The 25,740-nt window shown below is 44.9% G+C and overlaps 1 protein-coding gene across 12 annotated transcripts in view; it reads left to right on the forward strand.

The window, feature by feature from the left end:
- PTPRD (protein tyrosine phosphatase receptor type D) overlaps window positions 1-25,740 on the forward strand; it is a 1,064,164-nt gene that overhangs the window by 183,358 nt on the left and 855,066 nt on the right. For all 12 annotated transcript variants that reach the window (XM_030194293.1, XM_030194296.1, XM_030194294.1 and 9 more), the window contains exon 2: window positions 15,418-15,588. In XM_030194293.1, coding sequence (XP_030050153.1) covers window positions 15,504-15,588 — 85 coding nt within the window. In that variant the 5' untranslated portion in view covers window positions 15,418-15,503. The remainder of the gene's footprint in view (window positions 1-15,417; window positions 15,589-25,740) is intronic.

The following is a 25,740-nucleotide window of genomic DNA, read 5'->3' on the forward strand; positions in this document are numbered from 1 at the left end:
GATCACCAGTAGCTCTCCAAGAAACTGATTTACTAAAGCTCTTTCATTATTCTTTGTCTGTGGGCAAAGGAGCTTAAGTAAATCAGTCCCTTAAGGTGCCTCTGCAAATCACTGATAGAAGCCAGCAGAATCTTTCCAAAGCAGGCTGTGAGCTGTGTGACAACATGTCCTTGATAGGTAAAGCAAAGAGGCAATTGCTTCATTGTTTCACATATCACCATGGCATGGATCCCCCTCCAGTCTTTCTCTCTCTCTCTCTCTCACACACACACACACACACACACACACACAGACATACCCTTCACCAGCCTTCTCTCAGTCTTTCTCTCTTACATCTTTCTGCCAGCCCAGTCACGTTCTTGCTCTCACTCTCTCTCTCACTCTGTTAAGTCACTGCAAGGCAACTACAGTGCTTGAGAGACTGGCATCTATTCCTCTTACCTTGCTATATGCCGAGTTTCTTTTTTTTGGCTCTTGCTTCCCCGGTCACTACAGCTAGAAACTGCATCCTGGCGCCCAGGATTTCATGCCCCTAAATAATGTTTGTTTTGCACAGCTTCTTCCCATGTTTGTACCACAATTCGGCTGTCTCTAAGCTTAAGTTGCGTGGTGCAGGAAGCTCAACAAATCTCATGGGGCTTGAAACCACGAGACCAGCCCAAACTTCTTGTACTGCGTGGCTTCAACTTAGAGAGAGCTGAATCACGGTGCAAACGTGGGAGGAAGTTGTGCAAAACAAACATTATTTTAGTGGCATGAAATACTGGGCGCTAGGATGCAATTTCTAAGTATAGTGATCAGGGAAGCATGAGTCAAAGAGAAGAAACTCCCCCTGGGATTAGTATTTATAATGCCTCATGCCCAGATGATCAGAAGCAAACACTGCTGCTAGAGGCTGTTAGCGCCATACTATTGCCTGCGTTTGCTACCGCCCGTGATCAGAGCCCCCGTGCGCATGAAACATGATCATGGACTATGAATGCAACTACCATGCAAATGCGTGCAAAACAGGGCTCTTAGCACAAGTAGCATGCAAATGCATGCTAAATGTATTCTTCCTCAATGATGAGCGAGCAGCATGCCAAACATTGGTGTGCTGTCCACAGCAAACCCTACACCAGCTCAGAGCTGGCGTTAGGGTTTGCAGACCATTGGGGAGGAATGATGAGACCCGTCCAGCATGCATTTGCATGCTAGCAGGCCCCCATTCCCCCCAATGCAGAAGCCCCCCCCCCCCCGCAGGAGTAGGAACCCGAACCCGAACCCCCTGCGACATGGGGGCCAGAGGTCCGGTGGGTCCCCAGCCCCATAACCCCCTAGTATCCCCTCAAACGGAGCCCTGGTGGACCAGTGGGCCACAAGTCAATTACCCCCCCCCCCCGACTTGGTGGTCTAGCGGCACTTCCCCACCCCTACCTTCGTTGGAGTAGGGAGGTGGCCACACTCTTCTTCCATCGGTGCAGCCTCGAAAATGGAGGCACCCAGTCTTTCCCAGTGCATCCTGGGATGCTCTGGGTGGGGCTTAACACCATATAAGGTAGTTTCTTCCTTATATGGTGTGAACCCCACCCAGGAGATCCCAGGATTTACTGGGCAGGGCTGAGTGCTGCCGTTTTTGAGGCAGCACAGATGGAAGAGGAGGGCAGCCACCTTCAATGAAGGTAGGGGGTGGGGAAGGACCACTAGACCACCAGGTCAGGGGGGGGATTGACTCACGGCACACTGGACCACTGGGGCCATTTGGGGGGGATGCTAGGGGGGTTAGTGGGGCTAGAGATCCATCAGATCTCCAGCCTCTCGCACTTGTGTCGGGGAACCGGGGGGGGGGGGAGTTGACTCGTGACCCACTGGGCCACCTGGGCTCTATTCGAGGGATGCTAGGGAGGGTTGGGGGAGTGGAGATCCACCGAATCTCTAGCCCTCACCCCAAACTTGTGTCGGGGGGGCAGGGGGATTGGAGGTCAACCAGACCTCCAGCCCCCGTGTTGTTTGGCTCAAGGTGGGGATACGGGGTCTGGTGATCCCATGGACCTCCAGCCCCTGTGTTTGACAGTTCTGGGCTTTTGACAGCCCAGACCTGCCAAACAAGTATGGGAGGATTGTGCCTGAGTGCATGCTCAGTCACAATCCTTTCGCACTTTATCCTATGGTCAGATATAATAGCATGCTTAAATTTGCATGCTATTATCTCTGATTATAGGGGCGGTAAGCGCCATTTTTAGAGCACTGTTTGGAACAGCGCAGGGCTTTTGATCATCTGCCCATCAGTTTTTCCACTCAAGTGATGACTCCTCCTACCACTGTCTGTCTAGGTAGAAGGGTCATCCCTTGTTCTAGAATGGTTAAGGTAAGAAAAAAAGACAGTATGCATTATCTTGGCAAGTCTTTAATGGAGCAGAACCTTAGGGTCTTTCTCTGTCTTTCCCTCTCTCTACTTGTACATACATAATACAGTGTGTGTGTGACAGAGAGAGAGAGAGAGAGAGATTTGCCACAAAAGAAAAATATTGTTCTACATGCAGGTCTTTATCTGCTGTCAGTTACTGCATGTGTTATATGTTGGTCCCCAAATAGAAAGCAGCATTTCAAAGAAAAAATCTGTTGCCTCTTTCAGAAAAGAATTGGAAGAAATCTGTGCAAAATTTATCCCCCGAGCACACAGTCGCATAGTACACCTGAAGATATATTATTTACATCGATTCACTGTGATGGCTTTTCATAACTTACATGCTCTCTTGTAAGCCTTTGCAGCTACGGAGTTAGCATTTCATCAGTAACACCTGACTAAATAATATATATTTAAGCCACACCAGGTTGAAATCTTTACATATCAAGATCTCTCTCTCTCTCTCTCTGTATAAATAGTATGTAACATTTGTAAGTTTTATTGAGTTTGTTATTATGTGTAGCCCTTGATCTTATATTCTGTCCCTTAACAGTATGTATGCCTAGGCAGTTGTATGAACATGCTGCCCTGAGGTCTGGAGAGACAGCACGTCTGAAGCATACCCTGATGGCCAACATGTAATGGCAGTCATCTTCCCCCATCTATCCATCACCGCCCACTAACTTCTGTTGGGCCTTACACTTCCACCTCTGGTTTGCTGAGGTCTTAACCAATCTTGTGTGCAGTTAAGGGTACACATTATTCTAAGGAAGCAGAGTTGCTCCCCAGGTGGGGTAAGATTAAGGGAGAAATTTACTTTCATAATTTTGGTCAAATAAGATACCTGTGTTGGAAAAAAAAAACCTGACAACAAAAGGTCCTAATCTCTGCAGGCACTTTTTTCCTTGAATAATTTTCAAGGTAAAATTGCACGTGACCATTCGCCTTTAAAACTGGTACAAATTTCTGCAGGTAAAAAGTATCCACAAATTTTGAAGCAATGCAAGAGAATTTCTCTTTGAGTATTTGATTGGAAACTGATAGGATACAAAAAGTTATTTTAACCAGGGTGTCCTCAGAAATATGAGAGACCTTCTGACATTATGGAAGCCACTTCACCCTTTGGTGGGTGGGGCAGAAACAGCCTGACCCCTTGACAATGCAGGTAGGGGGTAAGTTGTCTTTCTTCAGCTACAAATGGGCCTGCATCACCTCAGATCAGTGTGTTCTGGAGGTGGTTGGAAAAGGATATTCCCTGGGTTTGCCCGCACCGTGCTGGATGCCTTCCCGGTGTCCCTTTGTGGCTTGCCTTTACTTTACAACACTTGCTCGACTTGGGAGTGGCGGAACCCATTCCATTGGCAGAGTGAGGACTGGGCTGCTATCCCATTTATTTCATGGTCCCAAAGAAAAGGGGCTCCTTCCAGCCCATCCTGGATCTAAAAGGAGTAAATGATTGCCTTTGTTTGCAGCATTTGCAGATGGAATCTCTCTGGTTGGCGATTACCTCATTTCATCCAGGTGAGTTTTTGACATCTCTGGACCTCAAAGAGGCCTATGTGCACATTCTCATTGTGGAGTATCATAAGCGGTATCTACGTTTTTGTGTATTTGGACATCATTTCCAGTTTCAGACCTTGCCTTTTAGGTTGGCCTTGGCGCCCCTTACCATTTTCACGGTCGCGGTGGCCCATTTGAGTATCTGGATATATCCCTACCTGGACGATTGGTTGATCCAGGCCAATTCAGAGGTGAAGTCTTGTGTGAGGGGAGGCACTGCTCAGGTAATTGCTCTCCTGGAAGGTCTGGGCTGGGTGGAGAATTAAGAACCAACTTAGGAGTTGGTTTCAACACAGCTCAGGGGATGGTTTTCCCCCCATAGGATTGGGCAGTGAAGCTTCAGGCCTAGAAGCACAGACTATGTGAACTACCTGGTGACCTTTGGAGGTGGTGCCTTGAGCGAGAACACACATGGACTTCAATGTCACAGGATTTCAGGTACCTTTTTCTCTCTGCCAGGGCATGGGCCAGTGTGGACTGGTGGGACTGTCCGAATCACTTCTTTTATGGGGGGTCTTGTTGGAAGCCCTGCAGTGGGTAGTGGTTACCACTGATGCAAGTCTTCTTGGCTGGGGAGCTCATTGGTTGGGCAGAGTGACCAGGGGACTTGGTCCTCCGTGGAGATGTTATGGTGGCAGGTGGTAGTGTTGGAAGCTGCAAGTCTCTGCTGCTGGGTGGACAGGCATCTATTGGCTGTGTTGGTGGTGCATATAGCAGGCAAGGACAATGTCCAGGCAAACTTCATCAGCCTCTCCCAGTTGGATCCCGAGGAGTGGGAGCTGGGACTGGAGGCCTACCAGCTCATTCAGGATCATTGGGAGCTGCCAATGTTCAATGTGATGGCTACATGCTCCAGTGGCATGATAGAGTGATTCTATTAGATATATTAAAAGGAAGAACTAGTGAGGTGATTACATTTACTGACAACACAGCAAGAGAAAAATTGCAAGAGGACCTTACGAGACGCAGAGAGCTAGGCATCCAAATGGCAGATGACATTTAATGTTAGCAAGTGTGAAGTGAAGTGTTTTGGAAAGACAAACCTAAACTATAGTTACATGATGCAAGTTTCCACATTAGGAGTTACTGCCCAGGAAAATAATCTAGGTGTCATCGTTCTTGATTCCTTGTGCATCGGTGGCTAAGAAAGCAAATAGAATGTTAGGAATGCCCAAAGTAGTCTCGCCATTCTGTGTGAGCCAGGAGGTCTGTTTGCCCTCTTTTCCAGAGGGATCCGATTCCTCAACTCAGAAACTATACAAGCTGGACTTAGGATGTTGCTTTGTTACTTGGAAGAAATCAATAAATTTTGTCTGATCATTGCTTCATTCTGTTTCATGGCCGCCTTAAGGGTCAGGCAGCCTCCAAGGTTATGACGGCATGGTGGATCAAGTCAGCCTTAGAGGCCACCTATGTTTGTAGAAATCAACCACTACATCCGGGTTTGAATGCTCACTTGACGAGAGCTAAGGCAACTTCTTGGGCAGAGGCCTAGAAGGTCGCTGCAGAGGAGATCTGTAGGGTGACAATAGACACTGCATTCCTTTGTGAAGTTTTACAGGTTTGATGAGCTTGCCAGGGCTCATCTGGACTTTGGCAGAGCTGTCCATCTTACCCCGCCCAGTAGTTCTGCTTGGGTACATCCTACATTTTCAGAAAGATATGGCCTAGATGACAAGGAAGGTGAAATTGTGTCTTACCCAATTATTTCCTTTCCTTTAATCGGCTGTACTGTTATGCAACCTGCCCTCGGAAGACCAAGGTCTGGGGTTCTTAGGGTTCTCTGCGCTTTCCCTTAAAGTTGACAAAAAAAAAGAAGAAGAATTAGTCAATCCCGGAGTATGAAGGTTAGAGAGTGCCACACTGTGGTGCTGTGCTTTCTTGATGATCATTGTAGCTGCAGTAATTGATGAGGCATGGGTTTGCATTACAAAGGGAGCCTCTGCTATTTTGGCAGAGGTATACTGGATCTTTCTAATGAGCACCAGCAGGTTATACCAGTAAGGTCACTGGTAAAGATTAGCTTTATCTCTACCTCCATCTGCTGATAGGAGAGGATAACACCCATTTATACAGAATGGCATTACTGAGTAAAAGAAAGAAAATTATTGGTTAAGACAGAATTTCACCTTTTACTAAGCTGCAGTAACAAGTGGCCGTAGTGCATCCTTAACACAAGTCTTTCCCATGTGCTTTGGCCATTATTTTCATGCTTGGGAGAAGGGCTGTTTTCCTTTTTTTTTCAATATATGGTTGTGGTTAGTTTTTTTTTTCAATATATGGTTAGTTCGTGGCCATTTACAAAAATTACTGCCACCTATTGTGGAGGTAGTAAGGGCTCCCACCCGTGTGCTGACCAGTTAGTGCACAGTAATATAGATATGCTAACTAGTTAGTGCAGGAACATTCCCTCTCCGTCTCTGACACACCCCCTCAAAAAATTCAGAAAAAAATGGGAGGAGCAAGTGCCTTCAACTCTGGCCATATCAGTGTTTGGAGATATCCAGTGTCTCATAGCAATAAGTGATTGCAGAGATTATGCATAAGATTGTACCAAGGGGTGAACTGTGAAGCAGGCTGCTCATCCTTTTCTCTTTCTCATGCAGATTTTCTCAGCACTGCAGTACCTCATCAAGCAGGCCTTTTGTACCACCCACAAGCCTGCAAGAATCCATCTAGTGGAATGTTAATGAGTACAATTTTTCCCTTCCTCTTGGCTTTATCTGCCCTGTGTGCAAACTGCCATTGCACAGAGGAATGAACAAGATAGGAGCTGATAGTCCTGCCCTGTCCTGGGCTAAGTTTCAGTCCAGCCAAAAATAATATTTTCCTCCTATTTATGATGTGATATTGCAAGTTTGCTCTGTACTGTTTCCATTGGAAGCATCAGTTGCTTTGTCAGTTTGGCGTTTCTGGGGGAGTTGAAGAAGGGAGATGAACAGATAATGAAATAGCGTTTCTGAAGACTGAGGCAATTCTGTAATTTTAATTACAGTAAATTAAAGGCTGTTTTTAAGAATACTATATTAGGATTTGGTAGTACTGTGGCATTTTCTTTTTTCTTTTGGCATGACAGGTTCCCTCTGCTCCTTTGAGATTTCAGCTCAGTTCATCCTGTCCTCAGTTGGGGGCTTTGTTGCCATGAACCTTCATCCATAACTACATAGCTTGTGCCGACCCCATGCAGTTCTCTTTTCAACTACCCTCCTCTTTAAGCCCAGACAGAGAAGATAAATAATCTCCTTGGTTGAGAATTATGAATTGTGGCCTTCTTTGGAACTGGGTGCAGGGCTGGGATTTTTGTACCCCTCCAGCCCCTTGGATCAGGGACTACAGTATGACGCCGATTATCCGAACACTGATCATCCGGATTTCCAATTATCTGGACACATTATCCGCCCAAAAGTACAGTACCTTACCAGCCAGTCTTCGTGGTCCTCGCAGTCTTCTGCAGGAAATGATGTGAACGGGAGCAGGTATGCAGCAGAGAAAAGCCCTGCCCGTTCCTTTCCTGGCCATACGCATTAGAAAACATCCTGCGGGGATGTGGCAGAAAAATCCTTGCTCTTTAAGCTTGCTTGGATGTGACAAAGAAAAAGGCCTTGCTATTTAAGCTTGTGGGGATGTGGCTAAGAAAAAATCCTTGCTCTTTAAGTTTGTGGAGACGCGGCAGAGGAAAAATCCTTCTATTTAAGCTTTAAAATGGCAACAAAGTGAAAAGGGCATGTTTTGTCACTGAAAGACAAAATTATTACAGTGTATTTTCCTTTTTCTGCCAACTGTTGAAAATAAAACGATTGTTCAACATTGTTCAATGCTTTGATCGTGTCTTCCTTTTATGTTTAAATCTTTTTATTAAGCGAACAGACTTACAAGAACCATAAGCGTAAGCATACAAATGCAACCTGCTAAAACAATGGTTCCAGACAATCAACAATAATCCAAAATGTCCATAGACATTTTCTTAATTCCCCCGAGTCCCTCTTCCCCCCCCCCCCCCCCATAATCACTCAGCCCTACACACCCATTAAATATTTAACAGGTAGTTCCTGATGTGAGAATGTAGGGTAAGCCAAAGGGGTTCCCACATTTCACGGAACTGGAGCCCCGGTCCCTTATCCAATGATACGATCCCACATCTGTCCAATCTCATCTGGTGCATAAGCCACATTCTCCACCTTGATAGTGGATTGTCTCTAGGGAGAACAGTTCTAGTGACTGGTAGTGGAATCTCTGAGCGGGGGAGATATTGGGATAATTAGAAAACCACTCGTCCAGTATTGCATCATGTATAATTGCCTACACGTGGTTGGCTTGGTGGTGAATTGCCAGCTGCCCTAATTGTGATGCCAGTGCTTAATCATGAAGGACTGTAACCTACATGGAGTGGCAGGTGTGGCTTTGACTGCCTTGTTGGGATGGATTGTGCAGGTTTTTATCTGCTGTTATTTGCTATGTTACTCTGGGGCTTTTTTTCAAAGCACTTAGACTTAATGCTTTGAAAATACACTATGTAACAGAGTGTAAAGGAAACTTGGACTCACATATAAATAGACAAATACTTAGGACCTTCCTCAGATAAAGCAGGAAAACCAAAACACAAATTTTAAAAATGATACACTGTTTCACTTGAAGCCAATGTAGAGCCAGTGAGCCTTCTCAAAAGTAGCTCCCACACACTGGAACTCACTCCTAGAAGAGCTGTACTAAACTCAAGATTATCTTTATTTTGGGAATCAGGTGAAAGTCTGGCTCTTCTCCCAAGCCTTTAATCCATGTGGCAGCTGACAATCCACTCACTCCACACCTGGATTAACTTGCTGCACCCTCAGTAATTTAGACCAGTTCCTCATATCTTATTCAACTTTATATAACTTACCTTCAGTTTAGCCACCCATCTATTTATCCCAATGATTTTGTACTCCCCATCTTGTTCTATCTATAGATCTCAATTGTACTTGCCCCTTTGGCTATTTAAGATGTTTCATTGTATTCTATAAACAGTGCTTGCATCATTTGTGTTATTTGAATGTTCTAATATGTGCCTGTTAAGGTGTTTCATTTATATTGTGCTGACATTCCCCCAAATTCTATATATTGTGAAAATGATGAGGCTTGTGTGATGATGAAGCTCCCACCTCAGGATCCCAGGTCCCTCTTTCACTCAGGGTGAGCTGGTTCTCAGTATGCAGATTTATGCAAATTAATCTACCACCCTTTTCTGCTCAGGGTGACCTGCTTCTCAAAAAGCAAACACAGTCAGGTTTCACCTCTCAGGCTATTTTCATACCCATCTTTATTCCAGCCTCTGGGGCACACTTCTTTTAGCTTAAAACACTTTCACAAGCTTAAACAGTTCTTCCAGCTTAACCATTTCATTTCTTCCTACTCAGTGCAATCTTCCATTTTAAACATTTCTTCTTGCACAGTTCAATGTCCATAGATTTCTTCCCCCTGAGCCCTCTCACACATCCATTTGGGCTCAGTACTAACTCAGTCCCCGGACACACAGTCCCCGGACACAGAGTCCCTCTTCACTGTTTTAGACACACAGGCTTTTCCTGTGGGACACATAGTACCTCTTCACTGTTCTAGACACACAGGCTTTTCAGCTGGGACACACAGTACCTCTTTGAACCCATAGTTCTTCTACCTGGCACTCTAGGGCCTTCTTCCCCCAGCCAGCTTCCTTCTTGGGAACACCCAGTTCTACCACCAGTCCAAAGGGCACAGCTAGTACTTCTCATGGGGATTCCTCTTTGCTTTAGTTACCAGCTCTCTTTTCCAGCTGCCAGCTCTCCTTCCTCCCTTCACAACTCAGGAGGAGTATAAGTAGTTAATAGCCAAACAGGACCTAGCCCATAACCTGCTGCACCTGTTTCTATCCCCAGGACTCTCCCCGGTCCTAACGACCTCCAGCTATCCTCCAGGATTCGCCCCGGTCCTAACGACCTCCAGCTATACCTCCCCTTTCTGGCTCCCTTCAGCAACTCACCCAGCCCTTTTCCCTGGACATTTTAGGGGAACTACGCCCTCTAGGGGCCTAACCAGGGTAGGACAGCCTCTTCCTTCTTACAATATGGCATCCGAAAATGTATGCTGTATTCTGTGCGCACTGCCAATTGTTGCACACAATTTAGTTGGTTAACAAGCCAATCTGTGCCTGACTGATCGTAACTGAATAGATATAACATGTATAGAATGTTTGTACGTTTGGGAAGCTTGCCAGGTGCCCTTGGCCTGGATTGGCCGCCGTCATGGACAAGATGCTGGGCTCGATGGACCCTTGGTCTTTTCCCAGTATGGCATTACTTATGTACTTATGGAAAGTATCACATACCATGTAAAATGAGTTTATTTTGTTGGGCAGACTGGATGGATCGTACAGGTCTTTATCTGCTGTCATTTACTATGTTACTATGTTAATAAGCAATTATCGGCACTAATTGGACTTTACACACACATCCCTCTATCCCATAAAGTTATGTGCTAGCTTTTTAAGTCGCACAACCAAAAAAGGTGCACAATAAGGGGGCATGTCTAAAATGTATGCACACTGTTAAATAATCATGCCTAACCGCATAAACTGACCGCCAATATGTAGGCCTGCTCAGAGGAGGCCTAACTGCTGGCACATACATTGTTCAGTGCTACGTGCGATTCTATACAACGCATTTTTCAGCATCGTTTTGTCCAAACTTTCAATGGGGTTTGGATCAGCTTCAGATTTGTTGACTTGAGGAACTTAGATGTACTGGAGGGTCTAGGGTGTTGCTCGAAATTTGGGTGATTGGGCCATGGAATAAACAGGTGTTGGAACCTGTTTTGTACCTCAAATCTCTTACTAGGGTGCTTTGTGCTTGGCCCAAGATCTGGGATATCTACCTAGTGCTGTGCTATGGGTCCCTCATTAGAATACTAAAGAATGTGTGTAGACCAGCGGCCTAGTGGTAACAACTTGGGGCTGAGAGTCAGGTGACCAGGGTTTGATTCTCACCTGATCTATAGCTGACCTGCTCACCTAACTCTGTACTAGTGTTTTGGGACTGACAACCAGACCTTGTCAGCATATGTGATTTGGGAAAAGATGTTTAAAGTTGAAAATTGGGAATGTGAAACATAGACGTTTTGTCATCTGAAGGGTCCCTTAGGTACTCTGCCAAAGTGACATCATTGAACTTCTCCTTTGCCTCATAGAAGGATATGTTTTAGACTGTTGTACATAACAAAAGAGAGGGAACAAAGTACAAACTAAAGTCCAAACAAAAAAAACAGCACCACGGGCCTTTAAAAATGGAACACAGTTCTTTAATGAATGAGCCTTGACAAAAAGACCCGACACGGGCCGTGTTTCGGTGACTAGCACCTGCGTCAGGGGTCACAGTGATGACGTGGAAAACTTGGGGAATAACTCGAATATATTCCTCTACAATATATTATTCCTTACCCTACGTCTCATGTAGTAAAAGCTACAAAGCACCAAGGCACTTTCACTTTCTGTATCCAAATGGAAAGTGCCTTGGTGCTTTGTAGCTTTTACTACATGAGACGTGGGGTAAGGAATAATATATTGTAGAGGAATATATTCGAGTTATTCCCCAAGTTTTCCAAGTCATCACTGTGACCCCTGACGCAGGTGCTAGTCACCGAAACACGGCCCGTGTCGGGTCTTTTTGTCAAGGCTCATTCATTAAAGAACTGTGTTCCATTTTTAAAGGCCTGTGGTGCTGTTTTTTTTGTTTAGACTGTTGTACGACACGTTGATTGGTCTCTTAGACTTCAAGGGAACCTCATTGTTTGAGTTTGCAGACTGTAGTCACCTGTCACTGGTTCCTGCCCCCCCTCCAACCTGCATGCATTCTGCACATCCCTCCTCAGGGACCCAGACTTTCTCATTCTAAGAGGCATTGCTACACAGGGAAGGAGGTGGCCGAGTAGTGAGAACACTTGCCTTATCCTTCTGGGGTGAGGAGCTTAAATCCTGTCACTGGTTCCTCTCCCCACAACCTACACACATTTGTGCACAGTACCTGGGGAAGGAAGCTTGGGAGTTCTAAGACACTATAAGTCTCTCCCAGGCCCTCCTATGTCTCAATTTAGGATCTGCTGTGACCTGGGAGGACAAAGTACCATTTCTCCTTGCAGAGAAACAGCCTAGCCAGCAAGACAGTATCAGTATAACTGAAATTTGGCTATCTTCTCTGAGAAGCCAGTTTTGCTAATATCCCCACACACATTATGAAATGATGTCATTACATTTTTACACGCTGACATCAAATCAGCACTGATTGGTTTCTATACAGTGCGCAGAAATTTTGGTGATTCTATACTTGGAACAAAAGGTAGGTGTATTCTATAAATGGCATAGATTGTTAGGCAGATTATATGACACACAAAACCATAATGTTAAGCGCAATTCTATAAAGGCCATGTGGCCTTTACAGAATCACACTTAGTGTGCTTTTAGTTGGTGCTGACTTTTTAGGCGCGATATATAGAATTTGGGCCATTGTGAGCATTCTATGTTATTTGGGTGTTCTTCCATGGTGCCTATTATGGTATCATTTTTATTCTGCGGACATTATCATATTGTGTTACGTGATTGCTAGTCATTCTGTTAGATGTTTATATTTCTGAAACTATATCATTTTGATCCTATTACTAGATTTCAATTTGCTGTTTCCAGTTTTACCTCATGCATTTCTGCTTAATGGCCATTTTACTATTGGTTGCTGTTAGCAAAATTGTAAGTTTTATGTCAAGCTGTACCTGCTTTACACTACCTTGGGTGAATCTCTTCATGAAGGTGGTTAATAAATCCCAGTAAATGAATAAATGTGTGATACTACTGAAAGTACACCAATGTGTTGTAAAACTGCGTATACAGATATGTGCACCAAGACCATAGCAAGATAGACAGCTTGGTGCATAGAAAGCACAAGCATCTCGCATTGCAAATGTGGCATTAGAAACAGCTCAAGGGTTCTAGTCAATAGTAGTGTTCCTCAGTAATGTTAGGTATGCAAAAGTTCATTTACCACAAGACAGAAAGTTGTAGCCTTGGTGATTGGTGCTTCCGTCCACAGATTTCAAACTCGTGCAACACTACTCCCCTAATTCTATGTAATGCTCCAAAAGTTAGGTACCAACAGGGGTGGACTACCTGACAACCCCCATACTGCTATGCTGCTGCCCCCTACCGCTGCAGTGGATGCCGCCGCTGCCCTGGTGGTCTAATGTTCTCTCCGGGGGGGGGGGGGAGGTGTTCTTTTCTGCCCACTGTGATACCACTATTCCACTGCCTGCCAGCACCGTCGTGTTTTCAAATTGACGGTAGTCTTGCGGGTCTCGACAGTCTCCCAAGACTTCCGTAGGTAGTTTCAGACGCCATTTTTAAAGTACGGCAGTGCCGGGCAAGGGGAGTAGTGGCAGCACAACGGGCAGGAAAGAACATGTTCCCCCCGCAGAGTCCACTAGATCACCAGCGGCACGCCTTTAAAGGTAAGACCGGGGAGAGTTGTAGTGTGAAGCGGGCATCCAGGCAGAGCCTCTCAGCCCCCTATAGCTTCTGGGCCCTTGGGCACTCCTCCCCGGGTACCAATTACGTGCATAATGTTTGGCACTTAAATGGAAGTTAAACATCATAATGGGGGTAACTGCACTTAGGAGATAGTAACACTTAAGTGTTTTAGCATGTAACTGCAAGGGGGCATGTGGGGGGTGGGGGGACACCAGGGGATACTCAATGAAGTACATGGAAATACTTTTAAAACACATAGGAGGAAATATTTTTTCACTCAATGAATAGTTAAGCTGTGGAACTCTTTGTCGGAAGATGTGGTAACAGTGGTTAGTGTATCTGGATTTAAAAAAGGTTTGGACAAGTTCGTGGAGGAAAACTCCTTAGTCTGTTATTAAGATGGATATAGGGGAAGCCACTGCTTTTCATGGAATTGGTAGCATGGAATGTTGTTACTGTTTGGGTTTCTGCCAGGTACTTGTGACCTGGATTGGCCACTGTTGGAAGCAGGTTACTGGGCTAGATGGATCAATGGTTTGACCCAGTATGGCTATTCTTATATTCTTATGGAAGTTAACCAGGGTGACCAGGTCCTTCCGGAGCCTGAGATTAATGAGGGATGAGCATCGTGCCCATGTGGAGCGGCAGGTGCTAGTCTCTGCTGCTTGCGTCTGGGTGCGGGGGAGGGAGGAGTGATGATGTGTGCCCCTGGAGCTGGGCCGAATTGGCTGGCATTTTTCAAATGGGTTTAGGTGCGAACCACTCACCAATCAGCAGCGGTTCGTGCCTAAAGAGGGGAGGAGTGAAAGAAGGAGAATCGGGAGCCATGGAGGTGGAAGAAGTCTTCCTGCTGGTGCGGGGAAGGAAAATCCCACCCTACTCTCCCTAAAATAGGGGGTTAGTCAGCACTTTGTTGCAGCGGGGGGGGGGGGGGGGGGGGGGGGGGGGAGGTACCCGAGCTTATGCCCTTCAAGAAGGTCCTTGAAGGAGGCCTCTACCTTTCACCTGGCAGTGATTGGTAGGCCTTTGGCATCAAGTTAAGCCTAGAGGTCTAGGATTGGAGGTTTGGTTAACTTGCCCTTGCTGTATGGCGGGGCAAGGGGAAGAGGTATTTGCTAAGGCTTACTGCGGACACCTTACTTCAGATGGCAGATAGCCCAGTTTCCTTTCATTGGTTGAATGTTTAGCTTGGGTAACTGGCTTAGACCACCAATAAACAAAGCTGTGGCCATGTGAAATCCAAATAAATGTTTTGACGTTTTTTGAAAAAGGTTGTTTTTGGTGTCTTATTGTTGGGGGAGGGGTCAAGTCTCACATCCCTTGTTATACTTGGTTGGGTGTATTCTTTGTTGTATGTATAAGTGCCAGTATGTTGTTGCAACATTTACACTTGCCTTTTACTTGCTGACTTAAGCTCTATTATGTTACAGAATCTGGACTTCCAGGTGCCATTATAGAATACCATCTAATCGCACAGATTGGTGCCTAACGTCTAGCACCTTTAGTAGAATTGTCCCCTATATGCACATATGTTCTTCCCATTTTCCAGAACAGCAGTTTTCACTCCACTCTTTCTCATTGAACCTCTCGCTTGCACTCTGATGGTTTTACAGCATCTGTAGCCTTTGCCATGACAATATATTAAACTGGCATGTACCTTTTTGTGTCAAAAGCCCCTTATCGTAATGTTAATGATCTCTTATTAACTTAGAGATGGGTTTATGCAGAAGAGAACTGATATGAGGCTATTTTTATTTTGCTGAATGATAAGAGAGCACTGCTGAATGCCAGCGTATTTGCCACCCACTTGGAAACACAATTTGCATCCGTCAAACTAATTCAACGATGTGGGGAATTACAATAATCTGTGTTTAACTGTTTGTATTCCTAGGGAATTGTGAAAAATTACTTATGATCTAAGCATTATTTTTGTCTTGTCTTTTCTCTACAGGCTCTCAAAATATTGCATCTGAAATTTCAGACTGGACAGACTCGCAGTGGCTTCTAGTGGGCCAGTGAGAACGAGCCTGCCAAAGCATGCTGGTGCCAAACTGTCTGATGATGCATGTAGCCCGGCCAGTGGTGGTGCTCCTGTGCTTCCTGCTCTGTGCTGATGCTGAGAGTAAGCTTATATGCTACGTTTTGTTCTTGAAATATTGTCCATAATATACAGGGCTGCCAAGAGGGGGGGGGGGGCAGGGGGGCAAAATTCCCCGGGCTTGGCCTCCAAGAGGGGGCCAGGGCTTGAGCCTGGCGCTGGCAAGCTTCTTCCTGCCAGCTTCCAGGTTTGTCCTCTCCTGCTCCTGCGTGCCACCCAGAACCTGGATGATTGCATTAATGTGATATCGCATTAATGCAATTATCTGGGTCTTGACTCCCGGCACATAGGTGCACTGGAGCAGGAGAGGACAGAGCAAGGGAGCAGTGCAGCAGTGACTCGGACAGAAAGGTGCAGGGGGGGGGGGGGTGTGGCGGCCCTGGGGAGGGGTGCACGTGCAGTAGTCTACTTCTGCCCTAGGCCTAGCTGTGTCTCTCGGCAGCCCTGATAATATACAGTTCCTTGCTGGCACTCCCAGGGCCCGTTTGTATGACTCATCTTTATGAGTAAATCTTAAGACGCTGTGGAATCTTCTGTAGGTCCTAGCCAATGCCTGAAAGGGATTATTGATATGAGTTTCCTCATTGTGCTGATTTTATAATACTTGCTTTTTATGCAGCTCAGTATTCCCACAACCTTTAGCAGTTTGTTTCAGCCAAAACATTTTGTTAGTATTCCATTTGTCAGCTGAGTTTAGCCTTCCACTTTACCAAGAGAGCTGCAGCATTTTTGTCCTGTTACCAGTGTGTTCTCTCAGATTGTTCTCCTTCAAATTTTGTAGCAAAACTAGTGATATGTAGAGTCCAATTAAGATTTCATATCAAGAGCGTAGCCAGACCTCGAGGTGGGAGGAGGCCAGAGCCCAAGGTGGGGGGAAACATTTTGGTCCCCACTGCCGTGCCCCCCCGGCGTGTTGTTGCCCCCCCTCCGCCGCCCACTGCCGCCGCTGTACATCTTGGCTGGCGGGGGTACTCAACCCCCATCAGCTGAAGCACTGCCGCCGCTGCAAATACCTTGGCTGGCGGATGTCCCCAACCCCCACCAGCTGAAGATTTCGTCCAGTGCTGGTCTCCGGCGCCACCACATTGCCTGCCCTGCTCTCTTTTCGCCTCATGTCAGGCATGCTCCTTTGCCCTGCTCTCTCTTCCCCTTACATCCAGCACGCTTCTTTTAGTGAAATTGAGGGAGTGTGCCCAATGTGAGGGGAAGAGAGAGCAGGACAGGCAATGCAGCGGTGCCGCCGCAGACCAGTGCTGGACGAAGTGGACTCCTGCCAGCCAACCAGGGGCTCAGAGCAAATTTGGGGGGCCCAGGTCCCCATGCCCCCACCTAGCTATGCCACTATTTCATCCTCCCGATATTCTATTTAACCAGCCAGGAATGGCACCTGCCTGGTTAAATGGCACTTAACTGGCTATGTGGTGATAGTCGGCAAGGGATGACCGGCTATCCCCCGCTGAATATTCCCAGTTAGAGACTAGGAGATATCCATCTATATCATATGATATAGTCGGCTATCCTTGAATATTCCACACATAGCAGTCTATTGTAAGCAGCCACATCGGGCCTGTTAAATAGCTGGAAGATTTTTGGCCAGTTTAAATGTAACCCGCTATCTTCGAATATCAACTTGCCAGTTAAGTTTAAACTACCGGTAGCAAAAAATAAAACGGATATTCAATGCCGGTCACTGGAAATTGCCCGGCATTGAATATCCGGGCTGACCGCTGACTGCGGGAGATAGCCAGGCTCCCTCCCGCAGTCTGACTATTGGTCCCCATGTTTTTTGTTACTGTTATAACAGCTGTTCTAATGTTTCATACCTGACAGTTGTCCTCAAGTACAGTATTCAGACAAATGAAGCAGAACTGAAAATTTTGTGACCCCTCTCAGAGGAGTCTGAAACTGTTAGATGTTGAGAGGGAAGCTCTTTCTATAGAACTGTAACAGTTTGGTCATTTAGTTTGCAATTAGTAAGCAGATAATATAAGTCACAGAGCCAGAATCTTTTAAGTATTTGCTTTTTGCTGTGCACCAGAATGAGGGAAATGGTGTAGTAAATTAGGCTCTGAGTCTGTTGATCTTTGCACATACCACATCATTTGTAAGGAAACCAAGTAAGGACCCCTGTACGTGTTAATAGATTTGGTGTACTGCAAGCTACACTTCTCACACAATCATGGATCCCTCATTAGTTCTGTTAAATTAAATCTATTGTAAGTCATTCATTTATCTGCTCCTGTTTAAAGTGGATTACTTTCTGCTCTGCAAGCAGTTGTATGACAGATTTCAATAATTCATACTACTTTACACTGTTAAAAAAATGTATGAATGCTTTTCATCCACTTTGCTAAAGTAAGGTTATTATTTTGAAATCCATCTCCATGCAAGTAATGTTAATTCGATAAGGGGCATGAAATATGCACCTCTTAAGGAAGTCAATAGTTCAGACTTCTTGGGCCTCTCTTCCTGGAAGTTAATGACTAGCTGGAGAGTTATGTCCAAAGTGTGAAGCCAGTGCCATTTTAATGCTCTAATTGTTGACAGTTGCTTGGCTGAAAACCTAAGCTTCACTATGCTTGTTCTCAACAAATCCCCCAAATGTTTGAAGCAGAATGTGATGGAGAAATACTGCACTTTTAGTAAAACTGGATAGTGTTGCATAGTAATAGTGTTGGCAAGGGAGGACCAAATTAACCCATCCTGTCTCCCCAGTCACTTAGGGGGTCTTTTACTTAGGTGTGTTGGATAAATACACCCATAGGAATACATTGGCGTCTTTAGCGTTTAACGCACGCCTATTTTTAGCGTGCACTAAAAACGACAGCGTGCCTAGGTAAAAGACCCCTTAGGAATCTGTATGCTCATCTATCCAATGTGCAACTCACTATCAGTTTCCTCCTCACTCTCCCCCCCCCACCAAAAAAACCCCAAAAACATTTGAGATACCAGGCTCTTAATACAAGTAATAAATTAGCCAACCAGTTAAACCAGATGTGTAAAACTGCAGTCCTGGAGGATCACAAACCAGTCAGGTTTACATGATATCTTTATTGAATATGCATGAGATATGTTTGCTTACAGCGGAGGCAGTGCAAGTAAATATATCTCATGCATATTCAGTAGGGATGTCCTAAAACCAGACTGGTTAGCAGCCCTCCAAGACTTCAGATTGGCACCCTTGAGTTAAGCTATGGCAATTACACTAGTTTAATATGTATGTTTTCTTGACCACAAGCTTGCATCCCATGTAAATGTCCATGCCAGTATGTTTCAAAAATGCATGTACATAATAGCACTTTATAATATTAATCCAGTGTTAATCCGCAAGCAAACCTTTTTTGGAGATGGGAAGGCAGTAGAACTAGACGACATGAATTGAGGTTGAAGGGGGGCAGACTCAGGAGTAATGTCAGTAATTTCATGGAAAGGGTGGTAGATACGTGGAATGCCCTCCCATGGGAGGTGGTGAGATAAAAACAGTAATGGAATTCAAACATGCGTGGGATAAACACAAAGGAATCCTGTTTAGAAGGAATGGATCCACGGAATTTTAGCAGAGATTGGGTGGCAATGCCAGTAATTGGGAAGCAAAACCAGTGCTGGGCAGACTTTTACGATCTACGCTCTGATCGTAACTGAATAGATATGGATGGGCTGGAGTGCTGGGCAGACTTCTACAGTCTGTGCCCTGAGAATGGCAAGGACAAATCAAACTTAGTTATACATACAGTATAAAATATTACATACCATGTAAAATGAGTTGGGCAGACTGAATGGACCTGTCAGGTCTTTATCTGCCGTCATTTACTATGTTACTATCAGGCTTATTTTCGAAAGAGAAGGGCGCCCATCTTTCTACACAAATCGGGAGATGGGCGTCCTTCTCTCAGGGTCGCCCAAATCGGCATAAGTGAAAGCCGATTTTGGGCGTCCCCAACTGCTTCCCGTCGCGGGGAAAACCAAAGTTCCTGGGGGCATGCTGGAGGCGTAGCAAAGGTGGGACTGGGGCATGCCTAACAGATGGGCGTCCTCGAGCGATAATGGAAAAAAGAAGGGCTTCCCTGAGGAGCACTTGGGCGACTTTACTTGGCCCATTTTTTCTTACGACCAAGCCTCAAAAAGGTGCCCGAACTGACCAGATGACCACCGGAGGGAATTGGGGATGACCTCCCCTGACTCCCTCAGTGGTCACTAACCCCCTCGCACCCTAAAAAAAACTACTTTAAAAACTTTTTTGCCAGCCTGAAATGTCATACTCAGGTCCATCGCAGCAGTATGCAGGTCCCTGGGGGGGAGGGGGTATGTGTGTGTCAGCGAAGGCATAGTGAAGCCGTGGACGTCCTTTTTTCAAACATTTTGGATGTCCTGAACTGCCCCCCCCACACACACACACAGGGACAGCCAAATTTCAAGGGAGTGGAGTGGAGTAGTGGCCTAGTGGTTAGAGCACTGGTCTTGCAATCCAGAGGTGGCTGGTTCAAATCCCATTGCTACTACTTGTGATCCAAAATCCAAATAAATAAAGGGGATGTCAGAAGCATAGCAAAGGCATGGACATCCTTCTCACAGAAACATCCAGATTTTGGACGTCCTCAACTGCCATCACAGGGAGGGATGGAGGCATAGCAAAGGACAACCTTCACCCATACTCTAAAAAAAAAAAAAAAAAAAAGACGTCCCTGATGAGCACTTGGACATTTTCACCTGGACTTGTGTTTTTCTAAGGTTGTAGACGGCAATTTATTTAAGGTTGTAGACGGCTATTATACACGCAGCTTGTCTGCATGTATGAAGCCGTCTTTGGCAAGCACAGAGCAGCCACGCATAATGCTTGGCTGCTCTGCACTGGCTTCCCCTCCTTAGGAAGGAAATCGTGTGCAAATGAGCTAACAGCGAGCAGCTCATTTGCACGTGATTTCCTTCATGCATGCCTGTTCATAACATAGTAACATAGTAGATGACGGCAGAAAAAGACCTGCACGGTCCATCCAGTCTGCCCAAGAAGATAAATTCATATGTGCTACTTTTTTTATTTGTACTGTCCTCTTCAGTGCACAGACCGTATAAGTCTGGCCAGCCCTATCCCCGCCTCCCAACCACCAACCCCGCCTCCCAACCACCAGCTCTGGCACAGACCGTATAAGTCTGCCCAGCACTATCCCTGCCACCCACCACCGGCTCTGGCACAGACCGTATAAGTCTGCCCAGCACTATCCCCGCCGCCCAACCACCAGCCCCGGCACAGACTGTATAAGTCTGCCCAGCACTAGTCCCGCCTCCCAACCACCAGCCCCAGCACAGACCGTATATGTCTGCCCACACTAGCCCCGCCTCCCAACCACCAGCTCTGCCACCCATTCTAGGCTAAGCTCCTGAGGATCCCTTTCTTCTGCACAGGATTCCTTTATGTTTATCCCACGCATATTTGAATTCCGTTACCGTTTTCATCTCCTTTTACTAAACTGTGGTAAGCAATAGTGTTCCTTTCCGAATCGCTAAGGGATCGGTAAGGGAAGGGCTTTTTCCGTTCAGTTAGTGCATCTGGCTGAAGGTAAGGGAGCTATGTACCTGGGAGCAATTTGTGAAGTCCACTTCAGTGCCCCCTAGGGTGCTCGGTTGGTGTCCTGGGATGTCAGGGGGACCAGTGCACTACGAATGCTGGCTCCTCCCAAGACCAAATGGCTAGGATTTGGTCATTTCTGAGATGGGCGTCCTTGCTTTCCATTATCACTGAAAATCAGAAATGACCAAGTCCTGGGGACAACCATCTCTGCTGGGGATGACCATCTCTAAGGTCGACCTAAATTTGCTGATTTGGGCATCCCCGACCGTATTATCAAAATGAAAGATGGACGCCCATCTTGTTTCGATAATACGGGTTTCCCTGCCCCTTGCTGCAGCCGTCCTGCGAGGACATCCCCAGGAAAACTTGGGCGTCCCTTTCGATTATGCCCCTCTATGTTACACATGTGCTTGCTCGCTTTGCCCAAACTCCATCCCCAGGCACACCCACTAGCAAAGACATGCCATCATTTCAAAGCTTGTACTTTTGTACTGTTGGTATTTTATAAGGGGTCATTTATGTTCATATGTGGCCATATCCATGTGTAAATGACTAAAATGCCACCAAAGCGGCAGTGTACTTTATTTCTTAAGGTATGTACCGTTTTCTTTGCGCCTTATGTGCAGTGCGGTATCGTACCACATGTTAATTAATGCATCAGATAATGCAGTCCAGTTAATACCACTTAAGGATCCTTTTACTAAACTGTGGTAAGCAATAGTGTACACAACGCAATTTAAGGTCTTACACGGGATGTGCGGAGGTGCCCTGTGTTAAAATCCAAATGTGTGCACACAAACCTCGAACCAAAAACCATTTCTGAATTTTTCTCAGAGGGGGCATGTCTAGGGGAGTGGAGATTGGGTGCAACATTGCAAATCAGTTAGTGCAGCCACATTGCCATATGCTAACTGATTAGTGTGGGATTAGCTAACGGTGGCTACGAATGCAGAGTAATCTCAAAATTTCAAATTACTTTAGTAAAAGTCATCTTTAATGTATTTTTTCAGCCCCTGGTTCCGTGATCACCCATTTACCAATCACTGAAGAATTGCTTTGTAATAATTTTAGTGCCTGAGGTCCAGTTTTCTTAAAATAAATCAAGAGAAGACTGATGGGTGGGTGGGCAAAGACAGCAAAGACACTCCAAAGATCTAACAGCTAGAGTTACTAATGCACTATCACTTTTAACACTTGATATTTTAGTTCAGGTCTCCCTTTTAAGCAACGAGACCTAGTTACTAATAATGCAGGTTAACAGTATTAGGATATGCTATAGTGTACATTAGTAATTCTATCTGTAAGACACAGAAATACTTAACTGAACCTGAACATAACTCGCATTCTGAGGACATGAGCTAAGTCCAAAAATCCCTCCAAATGTACATTTCATGAGCTTGAGTTTCAGCTTAGTTTTCTGTACTGGTATTACTGGTTTCAGATGAAGGCTAGCATTGGAGCTGCCTGCTTTGTCTTAGAGCCACAATGCTAGGGGAAGCGAGGTATTTCTTTTATTTTAATACCATATTGGTTCATGATGTAGTAGCAATTCAGAGACTCAGAATCAGCAGTTTGGCAGTGGGTTTGGTCATTAGAATAATGGGGTAAAGAAGTTTAATATGTTACTATCTAAACTGAACAGATGGCAGTTTGACAAGTTTGTGTGCCAAATATAAAGCCTCCAAAATTAGAGAAAATGTCAGAGAATCAAATTCGTTTCTGTTTTGTGCGTGAAACTAGACATCATGGTGATATGCATCAGTAACACCTTGGTATCTTTCCACTTTTCTATGCTCATTGTAGAGATTGTCTGCATATTATTGAAGCTTTTCTAGACAATAACTTAGGGGAACGATAGTCATTTGGTTATTGGCTTTGTACATTTGATGGCCATTCCAACTAGCTTCGCTTTCTTGGTGTATTAATTGTTTTTACATATATGCTTGAAACGTATCTCATTAAAAGGAATCTAAAGATGTATCACACCCCAAATGCAGCGCAGATATCACAAAATGAATCACATTCAATAGCCAATTTTTGATAGTCACTACTGTTAAAGGAAGTGTATGAAGCATTCCTTGGATAGATGGTCACTTATTGTATTTTATAAACTAAGAATAAACTAAAGATATGTCATAGGATATTGTGTAATCAAAGTTAGACAGTCCAAAAATATTATAGATGAATGTAATCAGCGGGGGCAATTCAGTCTAATAATTTAAGAACCCTATGCTGGAATTCTCTTCAAACAGACTTGTAGGGAGTGGGTAATCTTGAATATGTTTTATTCAAACATCATTTAATAGCCATTCATATAAATTCTCATAAAACTTATCTTCAACTTATTCTTAACCACAAGACATTGTATTTGGACCCAAGCCAACATGGGCCATGTTTTGCCACACTGCATCAGGGCGATAGGTCCTTATCTAGAATGCCATATCAGATTGTTCTGCAGTGATATGGCATTCTAGATAAGGACCTATTGCCCTGACGCAGCGTGGCAAAACGTGGCCCATGTTGGATTTGGCCGGGTTTGAGATGGCTGGCCTCGGCTTCCATTATCAAACCGATGATCTTTATTTATTTATTTAATACATTTATACCCCACATTTTCCCACTAGTTGTAGGCTTAATGTGGCTTACACATAACCGTAGGGTAGGCTACAGTACAGAAAGTATAAATGAACAATGTAATAGTAGGTTATTAAGCATATAGGTATCATATAAAACAACAGAGATAACAAAAGATAGTACAGGGTAATATTTATTTATTTATTTATTACATTTGTACCCCGCACTTTCCCACTCATAGCAGGTTCAATGCAAGATAATAAGGTCCATGGATTTTGCTGAAAACAAGAAAAATTAAGATTAGGTTGAGTCTGGAAGGTATGCCTTTTTGAACATGGTGGTCTTCAATAATTTTCTGAAATTTAAATAATTCTGAGTTGATTTTAAGGTTCTGGGTAGTGCATTCCATAGTTGTGTGCCTATGAAGGAGAAGTTGGATGCAAAGGTAGATTTGTATTTATATATAAAAAAAAAAAAAAAAAAATATATATATATATATATATATATATATATAAAATATATGTGTAAATCACAACCCCTCTCTAGCTCCATCTCCGAGCATGCCTACTGTGCAGGTATACTGTATTCCAGCTTGCTCCATTTGCAATTTTAGGCATGACCTAATTTTCTAGGAGGCCATTTCTGCGCCTATGTTGGTGTTTTACATGTAGGAAAGGTAAAACTACCCCTGTAATGCACTGTGACCACTTAGAGCGCTGTGTTAGGGCTTTAAGTCACATTATAAGCTCCTTAACGTGACTTAATTTCCCATAGCAACTCATTGCTTTGCAAATACCCTACCACAACTTGTGGTGAAACACTGCAAGTTGTGTCAGGGCCATAAATCATGGTAAAATAACCCCGGCTTTTTGCTGAGGTTATTTCACCACCCAGGAGCATTGGGCTACAATACCATGACCCGGTGCTCCGAGGCAATCAGAGCAGGACCCCCTCAGCAGAAGTTACCTCCCACCTGAAGCTCTATCCACCCCAGCCCCCCCCCCCCAAGATGCAAGCACTAATTCGCACCCCTGTCCCCCAGCCCCCACATGATACTAGCGCTCACTCCGCACATGTGTTAGACCCCTAAAGGGGTTACCTTTAAAGTCACTGGTGGTCCAGAGGTCCTCAGGTAACAGTGATCCCCAGTCTAGTGCCTTTCCCAAAATGTCATCCTTAATGGTAGTCACGCATGGCTACCACTAGGGATCATGTTTCCTTATATGGAAATATGATGCCTAGTGGTATTCATGCTATTTTAGGAAAGGTGGGGGTAAGTGAGGCTTCAGACTGGGGGTAAGCGAGGCTTCAGGCTGGGGGGAGGGGGAGGGTGTGGCTTGAGCTGGGGAACCATGCTCTGCCAGCCCAGGAGCATTGGGCTGTGACTTGGCGCCCCAATTTTCAAGAGCTATGGGAATAACACTGCTTGTGAGGTGGCTCGCAAGCAGTGTTATTCCTGTAACACAGGATTCAGCAAACTGCAGGACTGAGATACTACAGTTGCTGAATCCTTCATTAATTCAAGATGTGGTAAAAAAAATGCCTTTTACTACACCTTGATAACCAAGAAAGTTAACATGTTTTGCCCTTCTGAAGGGAGCTGAGCCCATCAGTTAGTCAAGCCAAGAAGCTAGCTACTTTCAATATTGCATAAATGTTAAGCTATCCTACCACCTCCTTTCCTCCCTTCTGTTCAAGGAAGGCCTACTTAAGATACTTCGCCCACTCAGCCAAGGCTTTAGTAACAAGATGGCTGCCTATCATATACAGTAGGGAAACACTATGCATGATAGGTATTTGCTAATCCAGCCTGAATTGTTTAGGAACAGGACAGTAAGTGAATAGCCAGAGTGTTCATAAAGAGACACCTGTTTCAGACATTAAATATGGAGCTGAAAATCTATCAGCTGCTTATATTTCATCTTTTTGTGTCGAAGATCTGTTGTAACTAGAAACCAGCTGCTTGCTGCGTTTTAATTGGAAGGTTGAATGGTGAGAAATGAGACAAATTATATTAGTCTGCCAGTTGAGATTCT

The sequence above is a fragment of the Microcaecilia unicolor genome, chromosome 2 (assembly GCF_901765095.1).
Source record: "Microcaecilia unicolor chromosome 2, aMicUni1.1, whole genome shotgun sequence".
Lineage (NCBI taxonomy): Eukaryota > Metazoa > Chordata > Amphibia > Gymnophiona > Siphonopidae > Microcaecilia > Microcaecilia unicolor.